The 20,359-nt window shown below is 45.2% G+C and overlaps 1 protein-coding gene across 2 annotated transcripts in view; it reads right to left on the bottom strand.

Moving 5' to 3' along the window:
• Positions 1–285: 285 nt before the first annotated feature.
• LOC147709243 (transmembrane protein 229b-like) overlaps positions 286–20,359 on the bottom strand; it is an 85,981-nt gene continuing 65,907 nt past the window's right edge. For both annotated transcript variants that reach the window (XM_086927804.1, XM_086927805.1), the window contains one exon: positions 286–1,799. In XM_086927804.1, the coding sequence (XP_086783930.1) occupies positions 1,277–1,774 (498 nt within the window). In that variant the 5' untranslated portion in view covers positions 1,775–1,799 and the 3' untranslated portion in view covers positions 286–1,276. The remainder of the gene's footprint in view (positions 1,800–20,359) is intronic.

The following is a 20,359-nucleotide window of genomic DNA, read 5'->3' on the forward strand; positions in this document are numbered from 1 at the left end:
GATGGATAATTGTAAAATACTGAAGCCACACCTAGGCATGTAGAGAGGAAAACAAGGACAAGAAAAAAAGCCATAGAATTCGATATCATGATAGGCAGGCAAGCAGAGAGATATATAAAAGGATATATGGACGCTAAGACAGTGAAATGAAATAACATCATCTTTACTAAAAATACCTTTCTTTTTCCTTTCGTATCGAGACTTTGCCTTTTACTGCTCCTTGGTGATGGTGGATTATTCACAAAATAAAGAAAGTGAAATTGAGCATCTGATCCAGCAATCGCATCAGTGTAATATAATTTATTGTGATCCTTTATCTTTCTTTTGGCACATGATTTGACTGTTATTTCAGCATTCACTTACAGTCTTTATTGACACTTTGACACATGTTAATGTAATTCACTGTTCCGACGAACCCATGCAGTGCAATATTCCAATCATATTCATCATATTTCTATTAAACAATATTAATCAGTTGTATGTTATACACCTTGATGCATTGTTTGTAAACCAGGGCAATAACAACAAATAGATTTAAAGCATTCTTCTCTTATAAAAGCTGATAACCTTCCACTGGAAGAGTATGGCCTCATTTATGATGGAGTGGCTTAGGGCAGTGCCACAAGTCTTCTTGCTACACTGCCTTATGCCAATGTGAAAGGGCAGGAGTGCACCTTATTTATGAAAAGTAGTGCATTCCTGTCCATTCGTCCTGCGCTGGATCACAATTTGCTGCCTAACACCAACGTAGGCAGGTGCCTCCATTGCAGGCAGGCAGGCAGGATTGTTTCGGTGGAGGAAGGGGTACCCTCCTGCACAAAAACATTTCAAAGAGGTTTTTTCTTCTTTCTACATGTGCTGCAGAATTCAGTACACATGAAAAGAGCAAAAAACGAGGAGAAATAAAAATATTTCTCCTCATTACGCGTGCTCTGGGGAGGCATAAGGTTTTGACTCTGCTCCAGGTTTACGTGATTAAGTAAACCTGGGGCTGCATCAAAACCCGTGGGTGTTATATGGAAATGCCCAGCGCAATGCCCATGGAACGCCTCTTTGATGCGGAGTTAGGCAAGACAGCGACTTACGTTGCTTTGTCTTACTCCATAATTATGAGGCCTTGCAAAGTCACGCAGAATGGCTTTGCGACGCCTCATAGATATGATTGAGAGGCTTGCACCGCTGGAGCATCAAAAAAAAGTGACGCTCCAGCGGCACAAGCCTCTCTCAAATAAGCCCCCTATTGTTCACTACCACTCCACACAAAAGGAATGTACAGTTAACAGGTTTTACTAAATTTTCTATCATATTTGGTTACATTTCCTTGTTCCATATATTCAGCAAAGAACAATTGCAGAGTATTTCTGATCACAGCCTGCTCTGCTATCATTGAAGCAAAGAACCATAGAACTGCATACTCCAAAGTTATGAGACCCATAAAGTTGCCATAGAAACCAGAATAGTCCCACGGGCAGGCATTGAAGTGCTTAAGAAGGAATCCTGTGGAGAACTCCCAACCATAAATCCAAGTTGTGTAGACAAGGCACCTCACAAAAATGTTGTATCTCGTCCTAAGGAAAATGAATAGTCTTTCAATCACAAAGATGGCTGTGCCATATATAAAAAAGGACCAGATGCTGGTATACCCAGTAAATTTCCAGCTGAAGTTTTCAAAAAGTTCCCAAATTGCTGTAAATGTGATCTCACAGAGGTACCCGTGTAGGGCATAGATGTACCACCTAGATAAAGCAGCGACAGGTCGCGTTGCAGCAGCCATTCTTTTCTTCAATGTTCAGTTGTCCCTGTAAGTTAAACAGCTATCTAGTAAATAAAAAATGGATTACGAGTACTTAATCATATAATTTATGCATTTATATCTTGACAGTGCTTTGCATTTATTACTAGTCACAGATACATCAGTGTTCATCAGACATTTCCATACAAGACCATAATAATTTGGAGCACTCGCTCATGACTATGGATGACGGGACTCATGTCCACATGCTGCCTGTTCATGGTAGGAGTCCAGTTTAGGGCCAGTGCAGTGCCAATAGCCACATTCTCTGTTCAGGAGGTGCACCAGGGCACAGGTAGCATGACCAGAGACACTTACCACTGTTCTTGGGATACATGATGATGGAACACAGGTATATTCCCACTACATTGAGAGTACTATATTGGGTATCATTACATCATAGGTTCAAAGTCGGGAGCCACTACATTGTAGGTAGGTTCAGGGAAGTAGTAATACTTTGAACATATTTATGAGTTAAATGTTAACCCCTGTGTGTGCATGTATGTGTATGTGTGTGTGCATGTATTTCTGTACGTAAATATGAGTGTATGTGTGCATACAATACAGGAAACGGTTAAAAACTGAATAATGGTTCTAGCTCAAACACATAAAACCACTGAAATTCACCAGTTATGGTTATTAATGCACACAACACACAACATACTTGATGGCATTGCACACAAGTTTTGGTCAGGCTCGGTACCCAGCACACTGTGGCTTCTGATCTAAGCTATGAGCAGCATAAGTCACTACCTTGTATTACTCTGCCCAGGGAGTCGTTCCATGGGTGGAGCATGGTAGACCTGGGAATGCGTCAAAATGCTACCCTTCCCCCAGGGAGGCATAATGAGGAGAAATTCTTATTTCTCCTCTTTTTTCCTCTTTCTACCTGTGCAGCACAGGTAGAATGAGGAAAACACCTAAGAGGATTGTTTTTGTACAGTAAGGTGTCCCTTCCTGCACAAAACAAATCCTGCCTGCCTTGGTGCTAAGCTGCAGTTTGTGTGCCAGAATGGACAGAGCAGGAATATGTCATATAATATTAAATATTTTCACACAGCACAGATAGAAAAACATACTTTTGAGGAAAGCAAATTCAGAGTGTCGCTGCTGTTGTAGGGTGACTTATGCAGGAGCTGCTCGCCACCTAAACTTGGGAACTACCCAGAGTTCTCTTCTTCTTTTTTGCACAATTTATGCAGCACTCTAAGCCTGTAAGGGTATTGTTTTGACTTATACTGGGTGCTCCCTTGTGTCTGGGTGAGGCTAAACTTTTATGAAGAGCTATAATCTAATTTACTCTTATCTCCAGGATTTATAAAACACATAGCTGTCCAGGAGGGCTTCCCAGTGCTGAGCAGAGAACAAGGGAAAGATTGTTGTTATTCAAACAAGACCATCTTTAACAGTTTTCAGAAGGAGAGCTCGGATTCCGTCTTCCTTTTCTGTAAAGGAAGGGCACTCTACAGCTTCGGAACAATGATGGCAAAGGAGCAGCCACCGGCTCTAGCTTTCTTACAACTGGGAACAAGAAGAGATTGCTGGGTGAAGGATTGCAGATGTCTGGAAGGCAGGTGAGGTGTCAGAAGGCGTTGTATTAATGTGAATCCTTTACTGTGTATTGCTCTATATGCCAAACAAAGTGCCTTAAAATGTTTCCTCTTTTGCACTGGGAGCCTGTGCAAAGATGTTTTGTTGGCTGTTACCGGATGACACTTGGAGATGATCGGCATTGTGCATACTGTTGCATTTTGTATCATTTGCAGCCTTTTAATAACAGATTTGGGGCTACCTAGGTATAAAGAATTTCCATAGTCAAGGCGAGACATAATTTGTCCTTGTACTACGATTCTGCGAGTAGAATCGGGCAGCCACCTAGGTAATCTCCTGAGAGTGCAAAGAAGGCCAAAACAGATGTCCGCTAGTTTCTTCACTTATGGAATGGAATGGAATGGAAATAAATTTGTTAAGCGCGGTTGCTGCCCACGGGCGTCCAAGCGCTAAGTTGAAGCAGAGAAGTGACGGAGCAGGGGAGATTAGAACTCGGGGGGTTTTGCGAACAGTAGTGTTTTCAGCTTTTTCCAGAATGAGAGCAGGTCAGGGTTGGACCGAAGTGAGAGGGGGAGAGCATTCCAGAGCTTGGCGGTGTTCAATGAGAACAGCCTACCCCCGGTCCTGGCTCTCTTCACTCTAGGAACAACTGCTAGGAAAGCCTCCGTGGACCGGAGGTTCCTGTTTGGGAGGTAGGGGGTGACAAGGTTGTTATTGATTGCTGATCCCGTCTTCCAAAAGGCCCGATGCGCAATGCACAGCGCCTTAAATGCCACTCTTTGCCTCACTGGCAGCCAGTGCAGACTTTTCAGTCCAGGTCTGGCTGACTGGGTTCGCGGAATCTGGAGTAAGGTACGAGCAGCGCAGTTTTGTACCACCTGCAGATTCCGGAGAGTCATCTAGGGGGCCCCTACGTATAGGGCATTGTTTGAGTCCAGGCGGGACTGGATGAGGCCTTGTACTGCCACCTTTTTGGCCTCTAGAGGCAGGAGTGGGAGGACCTTCCTCAAGGTTCTGAGTAGGCCAAAACAGGTGGCGGACAGCTTGGTGGCCTGGGTGGAGAAGGAGAGCTTTTTGTCCAGCCATACTCCCAGGCTCTTGACACTTTCCTTGGGGGTGGGGGAGCGCCCAGACCGCGGGGCCACAAGGAAGTGAAAGGTACTGGCGAGGCTGGGCCTAGGAGCATGAGCTCTGTTTTTTCTCCATTCAATTTGAGGGAGGAGTTGGTCATCCACTCCTTGACGTTCTCTAGGCATTTCAGCAGACCTACCGGGGGTTGCCTGTTGTTCTCTTTGGCCAATGAAACCACTAGCTGAGTATCGTTGGCGTACGACACGATTTTAATGCCGTACGGTTCGACTACCTTAGCCAGCGGTTTCATGTATACATTAAAGAGTACAGGGCTCAGGGAAGAGCCCTGCGGTACTCCACAGCTGAGAGGTTTGCTGGATGACACTGTATCACCGTCGAAGATCTGGAAAGATCTATCAGACAGGAAAGAGTCGAACCACCTTAAAGCGTCACCTGAAACTCCGATGTCATAGAGACGGTTCAGCAAGGTGGAATAGCTGACCGTATCGAAGGCGGCACTTAGATCAAGGAGGATCACTGCCACTGATCCTCCCCGATCCAGTACCCTTCGGGTTTCTTCGGTGACCGCTAATAAGGCGGTTTCAGTGCCATGCTTCGGTCTGAAGCCTGTCTGGGACGTATGTAATAGGGAGTGGGTCTCTAGGAACTGGACCAACTGGGCATTTATATACTTCTCCAACACCTTGCTAGCCCAAGGGAGGAGTGAGATGGGGCGGGAGCTGGAGTGATCGTCATGGTCCAGGTTGGGTTTTTTCAACAGCGACCGCACCATGGCTTGCTTCCAAGCTGTGGGGACTGAGCATGCGGATATGGATGAGTTTAGAAGTTTCAAGATTACCGGCAAGGTAGCTTCACATGCCTGCATCAGGACTTCTGGAGGGGCTGGGTCACGTGGAGAGCCCGACTTAACTTGGCGTGCCACTTTGCCAAGGATGTCAAGGTCCAGAGGGGGGAAGTGATCAAGAGTTGGCTGGTCTGGGGAAAGAGGGAATCTAGGGGGGAGTAGATCAGTCGCATCCGGGGTTGTGGATATTTTTGGGAAGGTGGAGTAGATTTTCAAAACTTTATTATGGAAGAATTCCGCAAGCTCATTGCATTGGTCCTGAGTTTTAATCGGAGGGGGAGCAGTGTTGACACTGGTGCATTGTTTTATTATATGAAACATTTCCTTGGGCTTTGATTTAGCTTCCAGGATTTTATCAGAGTAGTAGGTTGCCTGGGCCGTCCTGACCCCTTCTCTGTAGGCTTTGATCGCCTCTTTGTAGGAAGCCTTTTTTTCCGGGAGAAAGTCTAATCGCCAGGCTCTCTCTCGTTGCCTACAAAGGCGTTTTAGCTCTCTTAGAGAGTCAGAGAACCAGGGAGCTGATTTCTGCATTCTCTTTGAGGAGGATCTGCGAAGAGGGAGGATCGTATCTAGCGAGTTCGTGATCCAGCCTACATAGTTTCCGTTTGCCACGTTGGGGTCTGGGCAGGGTGGGGGACGGGTGGAGTCCAGGTTGTGCATCCAGGATTCCAAGGGGAGTTTTGTCCAGTTTCTCCTAGTTGTGACTTGAGGGGGTAACTGGGGGGCTTTGTGAGTAGCCTAGGTGAACGGGACCAAGAAATGGTCCGACCATGGGAGGGGGGTGGGTTGGTCAACAATCAGATCGATGCAGTTGCTAAAAATAGGGTCGAGTAGGTTGCCCTTTCCATGGGTCGGGGCTGTGACCAACTGGGCCAGTTGAAGAGCTCCAAGGTCATCTATTAGCTCTTTAGCAATGTGGTCTGAGGGGGAGTTAAAGTGGAGATTGAGGTCCCCTAAGACCGTATGATTGGCAGAGGATAGAATTCTTTTAGCTATAATCTCTGGGAGAGACCTATGGAACAATTTTGCAGGCTCAGGGGGGCGATAGATCAAAGTGCCGGAGAATGAACTATTAGCGTTGAACTCTATGCAGAACTCTATACTCTCGCACTCAGGGATAGTTTCTGCTGTAGTACGGCAGCGGTACTGGTCCTTTAGTATGATGGCCAGACCTCCGCCTCTCTTTTCCGGTCTGTCTAATCTGACAATATGGTAACCAGCGGGTAAGGCTGAGACTATATCTGGCTCCGATTGAGCAGTGAGCCAAGTCTCTGTCAAGAAAAACGCATCTGGCTTGTGCACCTCGAGCAGCATGGCAATTTGTGTGCTATGCTTTGGCAGTGATCGGCAATTTAACGCATACATGCAATATTTCTGTGCCGTGGCCAGCGGGGGGGTGTTGCGAAAAGAGTGTTTGCAGTCTGGGCAGCGGGGGTGGGAGCTCTGTAGGAGCATAGATATGCGTGCACTGCACAGCAGCTGTGCTTCCTATGCTGTGTAAGGCTGTCGAGCTGTATGTCCTGCCCTGAGGAGTGGGGGAACCAGGGTTTGTGGCCCCTGGTCCCGTCTGGTCGCGGATGGGCGCAGACGGGCTTGCCTTTGGCGCACCGCCGGCGCGCCCGCTGCGCCCGTCCGCTGCGCCTCCGAAACCAGCACATCCTTATATGACGGAATAAGGGGGTGTGGCCTGTTTCAATGGGCGTGGCCCTGGTGTCCCGGCGATTCGCCTGCGACCCGCTGCAGCGCCTGACTCGGCTGCGCGGGGAGGGAGTCACTTATGTTGCCATGGTGGGTCCCTCATCAAACCAGACCCCTAGACCATTAACCTCTTCCTTAGGGGTGGGTTTACCACCAATTCATGACGGCCAGTTTAGGTCTAACCACTGCGTGGGATTTTTCCCTACTACCAGCACCTCTGTTTTGCCTCAATTTAATTTGAGGCTGTTGGCTACCATCCAGTTCACTACTTGATTCAGACATTTGTTCGGAAGGGTGGAGGTAGTGTCTGTCTGATGCAAAAAACTTATGATAATTTGAGTGTTGTCTGAATAAGAAATAGCAGTGAAACTGTACTTGTTGATAATCTCAGCTAAAGGACTTACATAAATATTAAAAAGTGTAGGGCTGAGAGAAGACCCTTTTGGTACCACACAATCCCTGGGGAAGGTATTGGTTCATTTATCCTCATCAACAATTTGGAAATTCTTTTTTGAAGGAATGCCGCTAACCACTTCAGCACTGTTCCAGGTATACCTGATTGTGCCAGTCTTTTGATAAGTGTAGGATGAGAAACCATATCAAAAGCCACACTCAGATCTAAAAGAATGTGGGATGCAGATCCTTCATTATCTGGGATCGCCCTTAGATCTTCGGAGACAGCTAAAAGTGCAGTCTCCAAACTGTTCCATACTGGTTTGGGAGGGATGTAAGATATTATTTTCCACTAAAGAGCAGGCCAAGATTTTACTTATGTATTTTCCAGCACTTTGCTTGGACCTGGCAATAGAGAAATTGGGTGGTCATTTTTGTCTGTCGGTGAATTGTCATGTGCCTTTTTGGACAGTGGCTTCACTAAAGCATATTTTCATGTTGCCTGTACAGTATGTGAATTAAGAGAGCTATTGAAGATATTGGTACGGGTGCATATGATTAATTTGTCTCCTTTTAATAAAATATCTGATGGGGCCGGGTCTATTTGTGTCCCTGATCTAATGGAAGAAAGAATCTCTGCAGTTTCTTAAAATGTCATCTGTGGGAGAGTGCAGAATTTCCCCTGAGTTGGCTGATCTGCCAATATGGTCCCTTCATCTGTTCCCAGGGATTGACAGATATTTTTGACCTTTTCAGAAAAAAGTTGGCTAATTCATTGCAGCGTTCTTCTGATGGCGAGAGGCTATTGGTGTTCTTCGGTTATTCACTAGTTTATGCAGTTCTTTCGAAGAGTGTGGGGCATTCCCTATATTTTTGTTGCAAAGTATCCAGTTCTACCATCCCTAATTTCATTATGATATTTCCTAACTACTCTCTTATAGGAACGTTCCGTTGTCACATCATAGTTTTTTCTCGAAGCTCTTTCTGATCTCTTAGTTTCTTTTAACAATTGTAAGAGGTCTGAAGTAAACCGAGGTTCTTTCCTTTCTATACAGGATTTCTTCCATGATTGAACAGGCAGCACCACACTAAGAGTGTTCTGTAGCCATCTTTCAAAGGAACTGTACTTATTTTCTAGATCCCCTTCTAGTCTCAGGTTAGTGTCTACAACTAGAATTTCCCAATCTGCTGGATTATGCTTGGACCACTTGCATCCAGTTTGGCCTTGTGCAGTTTGGCGGCTAGTTTATTGAGTTTGTTCAGACAAAAAGGTATAAACTTATGGTCTGATCAAATAACCTTGGTCGGGACTTCCACTATTATGTCTGGTGAATTGAAAAAAATGGGGTGTAATATGTGACCTTGATTTTGGGTGGGAGAGTCGAGCCGCAACACGAGCTGAATGACTTCTAAATCGAAAATGGCTGGGGGTCCGTGGTGGACGGAAAGACCGTCCTCCGTTTTTCTAGAGTTCTATATGGTGGCGGTGTCTAAAAGACACCGCCAGCCATATTAGTATGTCCATTTCTCAATGCCGCCACGGAAAGGCATGCGGAGTCTGCTTTGGGGGCCCGTTGCGGGCCCCCATGGATTCCGGGGTGTGGGGGAGTATACATGGGGGGTACCTATGGTAGCCCCTGCCTTTCAGAGAACAACGTGGCAGGCACCATGCAGTGCCTGTCACATTGTGCTTTGAAACGTACAACATGTATTTTTACCATTGCGGCGGGCGGTGCTTTCAGCATCACCCGCCGCAATGTTAAGAATACGGGATGCGCCTGCCACTGTGGCGGGCGCATCCTAATAGCCCCCACGGGACTCCTGCCCTTATGGCGGGCGGTCCCTTCCACCGCGAGGATGGGAGTTCAGTGGAGTGGAGTGGAGTGGAGCACAGTGGAGTAATGTCTCATAGAGTAGAGTATAGTAAAGTGGGGTGGGGTGGCTTAGAGGGAGTTGCATAGAGTGTTGCAGAATGGAGCAGAGTGTTGTACAGTGGTATAGAGTAAAGTAGAGTACAGTATATTGGCATTGACACCAGCACATTGTTATACAGTGTAGAGCTATATAGTTGGGTATAGTGTGGTAGAGTGGAGGGATGTAGACTGATGTTGAGTGGACCATAGTAATGTTGAGCAGAATTCAGTGGAGGGGGGTGGAGAGGAGCTGGGTTACACTAGAATAGTGTAGAGTGGAGTAGCATACAGTGCACTAGCATACAGTGGAGGGGCGTACAATGTATTAGCATACAGTGGAGTGGTGTAGAGGGGAGAGGCATAGAGTGGAATAGCGTAGAGTGGAGTGGAAGTAGAGTTGAGTTACATATAGCGGAATAGCACAGAGTAGAGTGGGGTAGAGTGGCATAGAGTAAATGTTTAATTCCGCTGGTGGAATCAGATGAATTTTGGTAATTCTGCATTACTCTGGTAACGCTGAATTACAGATAAATTAAAATTCTGTAGCTCCGCGGGTGGAATTCAAAATGATGCTGTGGTTTCTAATCTTTAGAAACCACTTCATACCACTTGATTCCCTTACATACTCTGCAGTGATTAAAGGTTTTACTCACTGCAGAGTATGCAAGTGCGCCTAGTGGCATTTGGCCGTGCTTTTTTCTTAGGGAAAATGCATCTTCACATCCATTTTGGGATCCGTGACTGCATTTTGTGCTAGGAAAATGGCTCCAAATGCCCACTCCTTCCCGTTGCAGAATTATGCAGAGTCTGGTGGAATTTTTTTTGTAATTCCGTATGATCCCTGGAATCCAACTTCACACATTCTGCCCACCCCTTTTGTATAGTGTAGTGGCGTACAGTGGAATAGCATACAGTGGAGTGGTGTAGAATCAAGTAGTGTTGAGTTGGGTAAAGTAGTGTTGAGTGGTATACAGTGAAGTAGCATACAGTTCAGTGGTATACAGGGGAGTGGCGTACAGTGGAGTGTCATACAGTGGAATAGCATACGTAGAGTAGTGTACACTGAAATAGTGTAAAGTGAAGTAGTGTAGAGTGGAGTGACATACAGTGGAGTGGCATAGACAGGAGTGGGGTAGACTGGAATAGCATACAGTGAATTGCATTGACTGGGGTAACATGCAGTGGAGTGGCATACAGTAGATGGTGTACAGTGGAGTGGGATAGAAGAGAGTGGGGTAGAGTTGAATAGCATAGAGCTGGGTGGCGTAGAGTGTAGTTGCATGCAGTGGTACAGCATATAGTAGAGTTGGTTAAAGGGTAATGGGGTGCAGTGGAGTGTCATAAATGTGAGTGGCATACAGGGGAGGGACCTAGGGTGGAATAGCGTACATTGGAGTGTTGTGGAGTGGAGTAATGTAGAATTGAGTGGTGTACAGTGGAATAGTGTAGAGTGGAGTGGCAACAAGTGGATTGGTGTAGAGTGGAGTGGGGTAGAGTGTAATAACATACAGTTGAGTAACACAGAGTGGTGTGGTGTACAGTGGAGTGGCTTTGAGTGGAGTGAGGGAGAATTGAATAGCAAAGAGTGGAGTGCTGTACTTTGGAGTTGCGTACAGTGGAATAACATAGAGTGGTGTAGAGTGTAGTGGCATACAGTGGAATGGGGTAGACTGGAGTGGTGTAGAATGCAGTGACATAAAGTGGAATAACGTACAGTGGAGTTGTGTACAGTGCAGGGGCATAGAGTGGAGTGGGGTAGAGTGGAGTGGCATAGAGTTGAGTGGCATAGAGTGGAGTGGTGTAGAGTAAAATGGCATAGGGTGAAGTGAGGAAGAGTGTAGTGGTGTACAGTGGAATAGGGTACACCGGAATGGCATAGAATGAAGTGAGTGTCATAGAGTGGCATGGCAAAGAGTATAACTATATACAGTAAAGTGGTGTAGAGTGGAAAACCATAGAGTGGCCTGTTGTTGAGTGGAGTGGGGTAGAGTGTAGTGGATTTGATTACAGTGGAATATAGTGTAATCGCATAGAGTGGATTGCCATACACTGGAGTGCCATACAGTGGAGTGCCATACAGTTAAACAGCGCAGAATGTAGTAGAGTAGAGTGGATCTTGTGTACAGTGGAGTAGCGTTCAGTGGAGTACTGTAGTGTAGTGGCACACAGTGGAGTGACATTGAGTGGAGTGTCATATAGTGGGATGGAGTGCAGTGGAGTGACATAGCATATACTGGAGCATAGTACAGTAGAATTGAGTAGAGTATAGTAGCGTAGAGTGATCTGGCGAACAATTGAAAGGTGTAGACTGGAGCGGCGTACAGTGGAGTGGCATACAGTGTAATAGCGTACAGTGGATTGTCATAGAGTGGAATGACGTACAGTGAAGTGATGGATAGTGAAGTGGTGTCCAGTGAAGTGGCGTACTGTGAATTAGCCTACAGTGGAGGGGTGTAAAGTTCAGTAGGGTAGAATGGAGTGGCATTGTCGAATAACTTAGAGTTGTGTGGCGTCCAGTGTAGTTGCGTTCAGTGGAACAGTGCATAGTGGAGTGGGGTACAGTGTAGTGCTATAGAGTGTAGTTACACAGAGTGGAGTGGGGCAGGGTGCAATAGCATACAGTGGTGTATTGTAGAGTAAAATTACGTAGAGAGGAGTGGCATCCAATGCAATACCGCAGAGTGGATTGGCGACGAGAGGATTAACATAGAGCGGAGTGAGGTAGAGTGTAATAGCGTGCAGTGAAGAAATGGAATACCGCAGAGTGGAGTGGCGTACAATGGAGTGGCATACAGTGGTGTGAGGTAGAGTGAGGTAGAGTGTAGAGGCATACAGTGGAAGAGCGTAGAGTGGATTAGAGTAGAGTGAAATAGCATATGGTGGAGTGTCGTAGAGTGGAGTGGCACAGAGTGGAGTGACATAGAGTGGAATAACGTAGAGTGGAGTGTCATACATTGGAGCTGTATATAGTGTAATAGGGTAGAGTGGAGAGGCATGCAGTGGAGGAGGGTAGACTGGAGTGGTGTAGAATGTAATGACGTAAAGTGGAATAGCTTTCTTTCTTTTTTATTTAAACATTTCTTTATTGTGACATTCATAGTACACAAAAACAACTGCAATAACGTATAAAGTACCCCACAAAGCACTTTACTTCAACAAAAATACTAAAACATATACGATCTCAATAAGTATTACTAATATCACAAGAAAGAAGAGAGAAAAAACAGAAGTGCCATCATGCTTAACCAGCACAGTTTAAGCAACACCTAGGGTAAACCACCCCCACTTAAAACAGACTCCCCACAAACAAACATTTAAGTCCACAAATCCCAAGCATAACATCCCAGACTCTAATCCTAAAATGAAAGCACTCTAAACACCATCCTATTTTAGTTGGTAATAGAAGTAGTCCCATGCCAAAGGGAAACAGTCAATGATCACAAAGTCACAAAAAAGGATCCCAAAACCTCAGCAAAAACATGAATTTGATCCTGAATCATGTAGCTGTGGCATTCATAAGTGGCCAGCTTATAAAGTTCAGCTATCCACTCTTGGTGCATCAGCACCTGTGCTGTATGCCAGTGCCTTAAAATGCAGATCTTAGTCGCCATAAGAGCTGTCGACATCCTTCTAGGCCAATGGGAAGTCGTATTATCCAATTCGACAAAGTCATGTAACAGAGCCATTTTGTCAGACTCCTAAAAAGGGATACACTAATTGACCTTAGTGTTTCCCATATTGAACGCCAATATGTATCTAATGCAGGGCATGACCAAAGTTTATGGTACAAATCATATGGTACACTAGAACACCTCCAATAAGCCGCATTAGGAACTAGACAAGCTTACTTTGCAGTGACAGAGGCTGGGAGGGCAGTTGGAGGTGCCTCCTATTGCTGGTCGTAAAGTGAGAACCACTGCAGTTTCTGTAAGGAACTATTAGTAAAGGCAATGCTGGGGATATCCATGCACATCTCAAAGTATACTGGAGACATTCACATGTGTGTTATGACCAAGGCTGGGTCCCATGTAGGGACTCATGATTCCTCTGGATGATTGCAGCAGGGCTGTAGTATATGAACCTGTGAGTTAAAATGACCCTGGACAACTAACATGGAAGTGAACAAAGGCATCCTGCTCTCAGTCATGCTGAATGTGCAACTCAGGCTAGGAATGTGTTGAGTGCTATGTTGCTTTATACAAGTACCTGCTACCCTCCGAGTCCTACTTGGGCAGATAGTAACTGTGGGCCTCTTCTAACCACTGAAAAACAACACAAAGAAAAGGAGCTTTAATTAACATATACACACAGGGTATGGGGCAATGACGACTGCACCTACCCCTTTATTTGGGTGTAGTAACTAGTTTGGGTGCCCGGGACCTGAGACACAATACCTTTCCGTCTCCTATGGAACACTCCACAAAACACTGATTTAACACACAATGATCCAGCACACCAATTAGTGATAAGAGTATTTATAAACACACACATTTTTCAAACACGAGGAGTAAGCGAAATGCCGCCATGAAGCCGAACTGTTTATCGACAAGGGTGCTGATCTCAAAGGTTTGAAATATACAAACATAGCACCGCTAATCTTGATGGATGTGACCTAAGAATCCATTTTTACTGTTCACAAGGCTTCCTATTTATTGCACTGAGGAAACTATTGGAAATATATATATACATTCCCCGTTTCTCATGTGGAAATTATCATATCCAACTATTGTAAAGAACGCACTTGAAGAACAAAATTTGCCGTAAGGACGAAACGCGTTGGCCAACTTGTGTTTGGCTACTTCGTATTTTTTATAAAAAAGAAGAATTTTGAATAAAGACGTCATACTACAACCTGCTCCTTCTGTTTTTGAAAAATGTGTGTGTTTATAGATACTCTTATCACTAATTGTGCCGGATCATTGTGTGTTTTCAAACAAGGAAAAGGAGCTTTCTACTATCTCTTGGAGCCTGGCCAGTGCGTGTGAGCATCCTGTTTGGATGTGTTTCTGTTGCCAATACTGCCTCATATTATACTAAGTGATTCTGGAATGCAACTGCTGATATGGGCCGGCAGAGGGACACTAGATCCTCCCAAGCCAACAGAATACGGCCAGTAGATGAAGTGGATGATGTGTTCTCTCCGGCAGACCTTTTGAGAACCATCTCAGACACACAAATTGTCTTTGATAACCAGATTGTCACTGTCTTTGTGAAAATTAGATATAAATATCCTTTATAGTGCACAAGATACATTTGTGTTACAGTACGAGGGACTGGGAATAGGAGTGTATCCTCAATGAGAATGTCACCTATAATCATTAGAGACTGTGATGCTTCATTTGGAATATCATGTATATCTTACAGTGTTTTGCTAATCTCAGTGTGGTGAAGATGGACAGACACATATATTTTTATAGCAAACCCAACAAGATGATGGAGGGAGTGCTGAAACTTTTTAACCACTCCACACCAGTCAAGAGATCTGGCTTTAATCCATCGTTTATTTGCTCATCATGCCATCCCAGTTCGGACCCAGCCATATGCAAATTAGTCTTGACCCTGTTCCTCATTAGAACAGTACAGCCCGAACTTCCAGGCCGGGTCCTCCCTGAACCAGAAACAAGCATCCTGGGACCCGTTTCGGGGTTCCACCCCTCATCAGCCAGGTTAGCTTGAATGCAGCTCAGTTCAGTCGGGCTAGACTGTTCCCATGGGGAGCAGGGTTAAGACTGATTTCCATATGGCTGGGTTCACTCTAAACTGGAATGGCATGGTGTGGAAAAAAACTATGGATTTAGCCTCAAATCTCTGAACTGTGGGTGAATGTTTGACATTGTTTCAGTATTCCGTCCATCAATAGTTTTTTTTGCATTTGTCGCCCTAAGTGGGAAGGAGATGTTCAGACAAGGGTCCCATGCTCCCCATTCCACTGCAGCCAAGCTAGCCTGCCTGATGAGGGGTGAGGCCCTGAAACTAGTCCAAGGACGTGTGTTTCAGGTCCAGGGAGGAACTGGCCTGGCAGTTCGGGCTGGACTATTTCCATGGGAAGCAGGTTCAATACTTATTAGCATATGGATGGGTTTAAACTGGCATGGTGTGCAAAACATAATGGATTTAGGCCCAGATCTTTGTACTTGAGTGAATGTCTGACATTGTTCAGCATTCCGTCCATCAATTGTTCTCTTTACACATATGTTTATACCAAGATAGCCTGGGATTGGCTGAATGACTGAGAGAAACCATGCAGATGGCAGACACACATACACTTGGCAGGGGACATTCATCAGATAGCCACCGCCCTCTGTGCCCATGGACGGAGATCTTGTATGAGAGGAAGAGGCAGTATGCCACACTGTTACGAAACCGGTAGTGTGCGATAATGGTACCCTGGCAGTGGCTAAGACCTTAGACCGATCCACACTTAGCAGGGACAGTGCCACTGAAGATTGAAGATCAAGTTACCAGAGTGTACTGTAGATGGAGAACTAGCAGTATGGATGTGGAATGTAGACTTGCTGAAGGCAATACCTTTGGAGGCTCCTCTGTGCTGGTGTTGACCCCTGAGCACCGTTATTTGCTGTAACAGTTGACTGTTATTTGTTCTATTTGTTTCAGTTAATGAGGGTAGGGGAATCCTGCTTTAACTGTCCTGAAGAGTATGTATTGTAGATCCCTTAAGGGTTTGCCCAGGAATGGGTCCCTTTGAAGGAACCCTTTGTTCCCTGTATCTCAAGGGCTCATGTTCTTATGTTGTTCTCACTGGGCAGGCATTGTGTGCACTGAATACATTTCATGATGTGGTAAGTAGTGGGGAAGTTCTATGTCCAGTACGTAGTCAGGATACTCTTTGGTCCATATTCCTGATGTACATTCATCAGAGAATCTTGTCCTGTATGCCAATGTGGTAGCTTAGGGCAGAAATGCTACAGAAGGCTGTGTTCAGTTCTTGCCTATCGAAAGAGTTAGCATTGTACTTCCAGACTAATTGTAAATTAACCACTAGTCATGCGAAAGAACAGAAAACTATAAAAGCAGGTGAAGGTGCAAATGGAGAATGAGAAAAAATGGTGGAGTCTGGTGTCTCGCCTACATTTGGGAAGCAGAAAAGAAAATTACAGGAGTTGAAAACCAGACTGAATATGATATCAGACTCTTTGTGTCAGTAAAGGTTGCATAGAGAAGCAGACAGATCTGGGAGTATGTTGGCATGCTTGTTACATTGTGAGGTGCCTAAAGAACCCATAGTGTGGGAGGTTGATGAGCTGGTACAGGAACAAAGCACCCAAACTTCTATATTTGGTGTCTTTTACAGGTATCTATGAACGTCCTACACCAGTCGGGAATGGTTGACGTAGGCTCTATTATAGAATATGTAGGCCAGATAGATTGCCACAGAAGCCCTAGGAGAATAGGGAGGTCTTAGAGGTACTACACTACAGTGAAGAATGTTCCTCTGCATTGGACATTATGTATAGGGGGCAGGACACTGGGGGCCATATTTATGAAATTTGTGGTACAGGGCAGCACAGCGCAGCAAATCACCTTGCTGCACAGCCCTGAGTCATAGGGGAATAGCAGGTTTGGCTGTATTTATCAAATAAGGCTCAATTCTGTCCCATGCCCCTGTGCTGGCTCCATTTTGGCAGCCTAGCGCCAACACAGGTACCCTTGTACCATGGTGCAAGGGTGCCTAGTCTGTAGGCAGTATTGTTTTTGTGCAGCAATGGGCACCTTCCTGCTCAAAAACAATCCTGAGAGGCTTTTCCTCTTTCTATGTATGCAGCAGCACACATAGAAAGAGGAACAATTACGTAAAATTAAGATATTTCTCCTTTTGGCGCATTCCCAAGGTTACAAGTCCTTGTAAATCTGGGAATGCATAAAAAAAGATGGGAGTTGCATGAGAAGATCCACCTGCAATGCCAAACGGACACCTTTGTTGTGCAGAGTAAGGTAATGCAGCCAATTGGATTGTGTTGCATTACTCCAGATTTTCGAAGTCATTCAAAGCCACCCAAAGTGGCTTTGCGTGGCTTCATAAATCATGTTGTCTCATGCATGTAACATGTTGCGAGGTGCAAGAATGAAGCAAAGCTCTCATAAATATACCCCTGGGGTTGTATTGTATTTCATCTGAATTTTTCCAATGTGCCTTTGACTTACTAATAAATAAGCTTTTGAAAATATGGACTGAAGCAGTGGTGATATTCCAGCTCCCAGAATCTATGAGAGAAGACCAGATAGTGGGAGTATTTAAACATGGTAGGAAGCTGGTGGAATCTTAAAGAATGATAAGATAAATACTGACTTGAAGATCATCAGGAATGCCTGTGGGGACAGATTGAAGGCCCATCTGGATTTGTTCCAGAAGGAGCACAATCTGTGGCAGTTTACACATGTCAAACACTCTCTCAAGAACTATGTTGTAGTGTCTCTCGACAAGGCCGAGAAGGCGTTTGACATAGTTAGTTGGGATTTCCTGTTGGAGACACTGCGTACATATAATTTTAGCTGGTTACAACTGCTGTCTGAGCTAGAGTGAAAGCCATCAAAGAGTTATTGATTGTCAGGGAGTTGGAGTGGGGCACTAGGCACTGGTGTCCAGTGTCTACTGTTTGCTCTCACGATGGAGCCAGTTGCTTGTACACTCTGACTCGCATTTCATGAAAGGAGCATCAGGATTGTCACCATGATCCATGTTGTCTCACTGTATGTATGTGATACTTTAGTGACTCTAACTGAGCCTGTAAGCTCAGTCGGATAACCTAAACATTTTGTATTATGTGCATGCAAAATTAGCTGTGTAACATGCGTTGCATGTTCCAGGTTCATAGCCCTCCTCATTGCTCAATGCCTTACATGGCGTTTGTAAGTGAAGTGGGTAGGGACAGTTGTAGGTGTGTGCACAGTGAGCAATGGAAATGAGCCCCACATCAAAGCACAACCTTGGGGAAATCCCCTAACCAGTCTCCTCTCAACATCTTTCAGGCTCAGCCACAGGAATATACTTTGCAGTGCAGCCCTACAACCAATGATTGCCTATGCTTATGGGGCAAAAATCTCGGAGACGTTTTTTTTGTTGTCATGGGGTGAGTCTTCCTGGTTCTCCAGTGAAGACCATGTACATCTGAAGGCCCAGAACAGGCTTGAGTGGCACAGATCATATCTGCTATCACCTACCCCAGTTGTCAATGCTAAAAAGAAAGTAAGAGGGTAGATGGAGACAGAAACAATCTACAGAAAAGTAGTGGAGAGGTGTGGTGCAGTGACCAGGGCAGCTGACTTCGGATGTAGAGGGCTCACGGTTCGATCCCAGCAGCAGATCAGCTCAGCACCATGTGACTCTGGGAAATAGCTTGCTTACTTTCCAAGACGGTCCTCAGTGCATTGAGACCGGTAAGGGTGAGATAGTTCGCACTTTACAAATACCTGATTTGTTTTTACAGAAAAGACGAGGATAAAAGGATGTAAGAAAAAATGGGGAATACATGTGTGAGGAAGCAAAACAGGTGAGATGGAGAGGAGTGGGAGAGAACGGGAGAAAAGGCATGAAGGGAAGAAGAAAAGAGGGTAAAATGAACAAGAAGGACAGGAAAAATAAGGAAAGTATAAGAAAGAAGGGAAATAAGTAAGCATGGGCGGAAAATCCGTTTCGCTCGCGGATTTTGCGGATTTTCGGTAAATTCGCAATCCGCGAGATTTGCGAATCTCCCGCAAAATCCGCAAATCCGCGAGCAGCGGATTTTGCTCGCACTGCTCGCACTGTTTGCGTGAGTTCGCGGCTTCCCAGTACAACTTCGCGCCCCGCGAATAAGTGCAAAATTGCAGAAATACGATCTTAGCAAAACTGAAACTACTTACCAGGTTCAAAAGTTCAGGCTCATCATTAGTAGCCATTTCCTGTAGTGCTTCCTGAGGGGCCCCTCCAGAGTTCAGTTGCCAGTTGCAACTATTATGTGACCCTGCTCTGAACCTCAGAATAGTTACACATATGCCACAAAGGTCCTGAATTACAGCTAAGGGAGACAAGCAGGAGCCAGGCTGGAAGTTAAAATCCATTAATCAGCCCCTAATTCATTATTGTCAGTTGGGGCAGGGCAGGTGTTGTAACTAATTTTGCAACAATGAAAGCACTTAGCAAGTGCAAAAGATCACTAATCAGGAAGCACTAAGGAAGCAGGTGCCAGCTAAAAAAATATTCTGTGACACATTAATCAGCCCCAAATTAATTCAGGTCACTTGAGGCAGGGAAGGTGTGCTTGCGTTGCCACAATAATGTACACTGCCTGGACAACCAGAGGGTGCTGTGATGAAACAGAGGGTGGCATGGGTGGGCCAGAGGGTGGCATGAGTAGTCAGAGAGTGGCAGTGGTGACAGAGAGTGGCAGTGATGAAGAAGAGTGTCCCAAACAGGCTGGACACGTAGAAACAACAAGTTCGCGAAACTTGCGACCCGACAGGTAAGTTCGCAATTTGCGAAATTGTACAAAACCCTCGCGAACTGGCAGAAACCCGCGCAAACACAAAAAAAAATCCGCAAATTCGCGAGAATTTGCGGATTTTGCGGATTGCGAGTTCGCAAATCCGCAAAATTCGCGAACGCGAGATTCGCAAAATTCGCCCATGCTTAGAAATAAGTACTGAAAAGTGAAAAGGCTGAGTGGGCTACATAGCAAAGAGAAAGGTACAAAAGAGAGTGGTGAGAAGAGAAGAGAGGAAAAGAAGAAGCAGAGGAAATGAGTATGGAGAGAAAAGAGTGGCAAGACATAAGGACAGGAAGAAGTAAGTGATAGAAGCTATGGTGCACTGGTCTGCTGTTTTTCGTTTTAGGTTCACATCTCTTTAAAAAAGTTCAATGGGTCTAGAGAAAGTTCAGTCAAATGTCAGACTGTAAAGTAGTTGGAAAAAGGCTGGGTTCTATACTATGATATACTTTTCAAGATGGCCGAACTTCTCCTGTATCTTTAATGCAAGATTAGTGCTGTACCTTCCTTGACTAATTCTGTTTAACCCCCATATAATTCCTAACTGTTGGCCTCCTGATTACATGTCTGAGAGGAGTTCCACCCACTATAC

Source organism: Lissotriton vulgaris, chromosome 6, assembly GCF_964263255.1.
Source record: "Lissotriton vulgaris chromosome 6, aLisVul1.2, whole genome shotgun sequence".
Taxonomy (NCBI): Eukaryota; Metazoa; Chordata; class Amphibia; order Caudata; family Salamandridae; genus Lissotriton; species Lissotriton vulgaris.